Source organism: Medicago truncatula, chromosome 2, assembly GCF_003473485.1.
Source record: "Medicago truncatula cultivar Jemalong A17 chromosome 2, MtrunA17r5.0-ANR, whole genome shotgun sequence".
In the NCBI taxonomy this organism is placed as follows: Eukaryota; Viridiplantae; Streptophyta; class Magnoliopsida; order Fabales; family Fabaceae; genus Medicago; species Medicago truncatula.
In genome coordinates, this window is record NC_053043.1 from 21,771,348 (window position 1) to 21,777,979 (window position 6,632).

The window sequence follows — 6,632 nt, forward strand, 5'->3', positions numbered from 1 at the left end:
CCAAATACCACTTTTAGTCCTTTTAGTTTGATAGAATTCTCAAGTTAGTCCTTTAAGTTTCAAAAAGGTCCTTTTAGTTGATAAACTATTTCACCGTCACCATTTCAAAAGTTTTAAATAGGTCCTTTTAGTTTGAAACTCTGTTGAAAAAATAATACAATTTAACTTCTTCCTAGCGGTGGCTGATGCATGGAAAAATTTTGTGTTGCAGTCTCCATCCCGGTACCAATGAGTCTTGGCACGTTGACGCCAATATGCATCATCTTGAGCTAGTAAGCGCTGCATTCTCTTCCGTAATTAAAACATCTGAACTTGGCATCACCTGAAGAATTCAGTCGAATATTTTTCATTTGACGGCGACAATCTTCAATATCAATTTTCAGCTTATTACAATGAGCTTTACTCCAAGCTGACATATCTTCGGCACAAGAGGACAATTTTGGAATGAGAGGATTGCTAGAGTATACCAGCCAAGAATCAGTAACCAGATCCTTAAACCCCGGTTCCAAGTGCCACGCATTTTCATAACGAAAATGACGTTTGTTGAGATGAGGATGAGGCACAGTACGGTTAAGGAGGATGGGATAATGATCAGAAGCAGGTGCCACAAGAGTTTCTACAGTAGCTTCCGGAAATAAATTCAACCAAGAATTATTAGCAAGAGCACGATCTAACCTTTCTTCCATCGCGCGTGGCGTACCAAGACTTTTAAACCACGTAAACGGGTAGCCTTCAACCTGAACATCTAACAAACCCGAGTCAAGAACAGCTTGTCGGAAGCCATTAATTAGCCAACGAGGTCTAGTATTGCGGCCTCTTTTTTCACTATCATCATCCAGAATGTCGTTGAAATCGCCAAATATGCACCAGTTTTTTATTTAATTTTTATAATTAAATATAATAAAATGTCATTATTCTAAAAAAAGATTAAAAAAAACTTCTCTGTTCCTCTCTCATCTCTTCTCTCTCTCTCCCTTTCAAAAATTCATAAGAAACTGGTTTTGCAGATTAAGAAGAAACGGGTTTCATTTTGCATTTTGATATTGCTCACCTGTTAACAGTATCATACTATTACGATGACTAACCTCTTGTCACTGTTGTCAGCATGCTGAATGCAACATACCAATTTCTTAAAGTTGACATTATGGAAGTTATTGTATTCTGACTTAATTTTTATGTTATTGATTTGATATTACTTTACTCTTCAATTTCATGTTTATCAATTACTCCTTCAATAGTTTGACATTAAAACAATGCACAAAATACGATTTTTGCATGAATCGGTATTGGACCGAGAGGAATGCATGAGACACAAGGAGCTTTAAGTGCATGTATTAAATACATTAAATATATTGGATGAATGCACCTGGAAATTCATTGTGTGTTTGTCAGAACGTAGAAACTCATTCCATTCCAAAATAAAAGTTATATCATGCATGCATAAGACACAAATAGATATATAGAACACCAGCGTACTACCTTTCGAGTTTTGCAATCTTGAGAATGAGTTTTGGAAGCAAAGAGAAATTGAAAGGCGTAAGCTTGAGTTCATCGGCTGAAAGCAAGATGAACACCAACAAAGAGACGGAGAAGACACTTGCTCAATATGGTGTAGATGCCGAGCTTCTTGCAGAGTTTGAGCAATCTAGAGTTTATGGCAAATCATTTGAATACTCAAAGACTATTCTTGATCCTCCCAGGTTAGTTTCTGAGGAGAAAATGATTACATATTTGTCTAGAATCCAAAGGGGTGGCTTTATCCAACCCTTTGGTTGTCTGGTAGTAATTGAAGAATCCACATTTAGAATCATAGGTTACAGTGAAAATTGCTTTCAATTGTTAGGTGATATTGGTTCAGAACATTTTATGGGTCTAATTGGTGTTGATGCCACAACACTGTTTACTCCCCCTTCAGGGTCTTCCCTAGTAAAAGCTGTGGCTTCTAGGGAAATTTCACGTTTGAACCCTATTTGGGTCCGTGCAAGGACTACAGAGAAGCCATTTTATGCCATACTGCATAGGATTGATGTTGGGGTTTTGATTGATTTGGAGCCTGCAAGGTCTAGTGGTCCTGCCTTGTCACTCTCGGGGTCATTTCAATCACAGAAGATGGCTGTTAGTGCAATTTCGAGGCTGCAATCTTGTCGTCGGGAAGACATTAGTTTGTTGTGTGATACTGTTGTTGAGGAAGTTCAAAAGCTTACTGGATATGAAAGGGTTATGATTTATAAGTTTCATGAGGATGATCACGGTGAGGTTGTATCTGAGACCAGGAGGTCTGATTTAGAGTCTTATTTGGGGTTGCATTACCCTTCCATAGATATCCCTCAAGCTGCTCGGTTTTTGTTCAAACAAAATCGAGTCAGGTTGATTTATGATTGCCATGCAAAGCCGGTTAAGGTCATTCAGAGTCGTGAACTAAAAAAACCTCTTTGCTTGGTCAACTCAACCCTTAGGTCACCACATGACTGTCACAAACAGTACATGGCTAACATGGGCTCAATTGCCTCTCTTGTGATGGCGGTTGTAATCAATGAAAAGGATACAACCAGGCTTTGGGGTTTACTAGTTTGTCATCACACTTCACCACACCATGTGTCTTTCCCGGTTCGCCATGCTTGTGAGTTTGTAATGCACACTTTTGGAATGCAGCTTTACATGGAGATTCAACTGGCCTCACAAATGGAAGAGAAGCGAATTCTTAAAACACAAACCATGCTGTGTGACATGCTCCTACGCGATGCACCATTTGGTATTGTGACTCAATCCCCAAGTATCATGGATCTTGTGAAGTGTGATGGGGCTGCCTTGTATTATGATGAAAACTGTTGGTTGTTAGGCATAACCCCAACTAAATTACAGGTGAAAGACATAGCAGAATGGTTACTTAGTAATTATAGCGACTCAACAGGTTTGACCACTGAAAGTTTGGTCGACGCTGGTTATCCAGGTGCTACTTTGTTGGGGGATGCAGTTTGTGGCATGGCCTCGGCACGAATCAACCAAAGGCATATCTTGTTCTGGTTCAGGTCTCACACTGCTAAGGAAATACAATGGGGAGGAGCCAAGCACCATCCAACTGATAAGGATGATGGAGGAAAAATGAACCCAAGAACATCGTTTAAGGCTTTTCTTGAAGTACTTAAAAGTAAAAGTTTGCCTTGGGAAATATCAGAAATCAACGCAATTCACTCATTGCAACTAATCATGCAAGATTTATTCCAAGACACAGACAATACTTGTCCAAAGACTCTAAAAGATTTTGAGAAAAGTGACGCTCTAATCGGAGGGTCGCATGAAATCAGTTCAATAGCACTTGAAATGGTGAGATTAATTGAAACAGCAGCAGTCCCAATATTTGGGGTTGATTCAGACGGCCTGATCAACGGATGGAATGTTAAAATTGCTGAATTGACAGGTCTGCCGACCAGTGAAGCTATGGGAAAATCCCTAGAAAATGAAGTTGTGCATGTGGACTCACGAGAAACTCTGACAAATATTCTGAGAAGAGCTTTGCAAGGTAAACCAGTTCTTGTAGATTTTTTTTAGTAAATCTGGAATCTTAACATTATTAAATTGATCAAATATCTTTCTCTATTCATGGTTTGAATAAATTGCTTTGTTGTTTTTGTTAGCAGCTAATGTGGCCATATATTAGAATTTGTTTTCACCATGATGTTTTAAAATATTCAAATCATGTAACAAACCATCTCTGATTTTCACTCTAAAACCTGCCATTGTTGAAAAATTTATAGTTTTTTCTTCATTTGGTTTTATATTTTTGTTTTTGAAGAAAAATTCAGTATATAATAGGATATATATTTTGATTAATGATGCTATTTTCAGGTCAAGATAACAAAAATGTTGAGTTGAAAATAAACCGTTTTGTGCTTCATCAAGAAAAGGAAGTTGTATATCTCATGATCAGTTCTTGCATAAGTAGAGACTACACAAATGCTATTGTTGGGGTAGGCTTTGTAGGTCAAGACATCACTTTTGAAAAAGTGATTGTAAAGAAATTCATCAAGTTGGAAGGCGATTACAAAGCTATCATGCATAGTCTTAATCCGCTGATTCCACCAATATTCGCTTCTGATGAGAATGCTTGCTGCTCTGAATGGAATGTAGCCATGGAAAGGGTAACCGGATGGAAAAAAGACGAGGTCATAGGGAAAATGCTTCTTGGTGAAATTTTTGGAAGTTTTTGTCGATTGAAAGGTCAAGATGCACTAACCGATTTTATGATTTTATTGTATCACGGAATAAGTGGCCAAGATTCTGAGAAGTCGCCATTCGGATTTTATGATAGAAATGGAAAGTTTATAGAGACTTATATAACAACAAACAAAAGGACAGATGCAAGTGAAGATATAATCGGTTGTTTCTGCTTCTTGCATGTTGTGACAGAAGATTTGAATCAACCCTTTCAAGGACACAGGTCTAAATGCAGACAAAGGATCTCGAAGTCTAAGGAGTTAGCTTATATACTTCAAGAGATGAAGAATCCTTTAAATGGTATCCGATTCACACACAAACTTTTGGAAAATACAGGCATCTCCGAAAACCAGAAACAACTTCTTGACACTAGCGAAGCTTGTGAAAGACAAATAATGGCGATTATTGAGGATATAGATTTAGGAAGTATTAACGAAGGGTAAGAGTTCTTGTTTCATTTTAACATTAATGAATTATATGTTTGAGCTTTAACTTTCGTTTCTTCACTTCTTATTTTCGATGTTCAAAATTTCAGTTTTATAAATGTTGCATGCATACTTGCAATCAAGTCTAACTATATTTTGACACATCTTATGCTAAAAAAAAACTAGCAGCACTTGGAAGCTAAACATGAAAGAATTTCTTCTGGGAAATATTTTAGATGCCGTTGTTAGTCAAGTCATGATGCTGATAAAAGGAAAGGATTTACAGATGTTTCACGAAATATCCGACAAAATCCAAACACTTTCTCTTTACGGCGATCAAATTAGACTTCAGATGGTCTTGTCTGACATTTTGCACAATATAGTTAGCCATACACCGTCTCCAAACGGCTGGATAGAAATGAAGATTACACCTGGTTTAAAAATAATACAAGATGGGAATGAGTTTATCCATTTAAAGTTCAGGTACAGCAACCATGAATTTATTTTCGTTCAATCATCGTTTAAAGTTGGTTAATTTGTTTTCTGTTACATTTCCCTTTCAGTGATGTGTTTGTCATATATTATACTTTCTTGATTTCTTCCTTTTGTTACTTCGAAGAAAGTATCAAAGTTAGATTATTATGTAGACTAGATGCTTAAATTTTCGTATTTTTTATGCAGAATGACACATTCTGGTCAAGGACTTCCTTCTTCCATTCTACACGATATGTTTTACGGCGAGAATCAATGGACTACACAGGAAGGTCTAGGGCTATTTATGTCAAGGAAAATCCTTAGTAGGATGAATGGTGATGTCCACTATGTAAGAGAACAAAATAAGTGCTATTTCCTCATTGACCTTGAACTAAGAACAAGAAAAGAAAGACAAAGGAATTTGAAAACAGAGACAAGCATGATAAGAAGTTTGTAATCTAGCTTTAAAACATTGTATTCTACTTGTTCAGGCTAATACTTGGTCAAAATAGATGCCTTAATATTGAAGTTGAAAACACTATTATGCAATGAAATCAGATTTGATTTGTGCATTTAGAATCTATTGTCATTATTATTACTAGCGTCCAGACGGGCACTCCCGTAATGAAGGGTATGCTGCCTTTGAGGAGTGTCATGCAAGGCACTAGTTTGATCACCTTGGTGCATAGTTTTCAGCATGCTAATTCTTTGATCACAAGCTTCAATCTTGGCATTTACAATAGCAGTGAAGGCTTTGAGTTGTTCACCATCCATGTTAATGAAACATGGATCCCAAGTTGGATACTTGTTCTTCACAATCTCTTTCTGCACTTTGGAAATCTCACCTTCAATCTTATTCTTCTTATTTGCAAAATAGTCCTTCACATCAAAGATCTTTGTAGTTATACTCTCAATCTTTTGTTGCTCATAGTTTTCAAGCATGGACCGAACAATTGTCGAATCTTGTGGCATAGTTATTGGTCTACCTTCACCAGAACCATCATATACAATCAAGCAAGCTTCAACTCCAAACTTGTTAGAAAATTTAGAAACTTTTTTTGCCAATCTCTTGCTTCTATGATTGAAAGCTAATTTCCGAGCTCTTTTATCTTGAATTTGTTTCAAAGTTAATTTTCCACGTGGACGACCCATTTCTACAAATTAAAATGAAAAAGTGTTAATAAAAAATAACTTGGTGGAACAAATTAAAACAGAAACTATGTTAGGCTCTAATTCTCTTGGTATTTCGTTATGAACTTAATTTAATTGCACAAAATCACTTTTTTTTTCTTAAAGGAATTTGTATTATTTAGAAAACCCTCTAAAAGGAATTTGTATTATTTAGAACTCGATAAATATAATTAAAAACATGTATTAAGTTTGAAGAATTAATATAAACCTTATAAAATCTTCCTCCAATACAATTTTTCAGTTTCCCCCAAAATATGAGAATTTTGTATTATTTAGAAAACTAAAACTTACAAAGCCTTCCCCTCCCAAAACACTTCATTCTTTATA

The 6,632-nt window shown here is 36.2% G+C and overlaps 2 protein-coding genes across 2 annotated transcripts; one reads left to right on the forward strand and one right to left on the reverse strand.

Annotated features, from left to right (window-relative positions):
* Positions 1–1,503: 1,503 nt before the first annotated feature.
* LOC11417317 (phytochrome E) lies at positions 1,504–5,574 on the forward strand. The gene is made up of 4 exons (XM_003595523.2): positions 1,504–3,520; positions 3,847–4,654; positions 4,830–5,123; positions 5,322–5,574. The coding sequence occupies exons 1-4, from the start codon at positions 1,504–1,506 to the stop codon at positions 5,569–5,571; spliced, it is 3,369 nt and encodes a 1,122-aa protein (XP_003595571.1). The 3' UTR covers positions 5,572–5,574.
* A 113-nt stretch (positions 5,575–5,687) lies between these two features.
* LOC11417692 (uncharacterized) lies at positions 5,688–6,266 on the reverse strand. Its single transcript, XM_003595524.1, has one exon. It carries the CDS (start codon positions 6,264–6,266, stop codon positions 5,688–5,690), a length of 579 nt encoding a protein of 192 aa, XP_003595572.1.
* Positions 6,267–6,632: the final 366 nt, after the last annotated feature.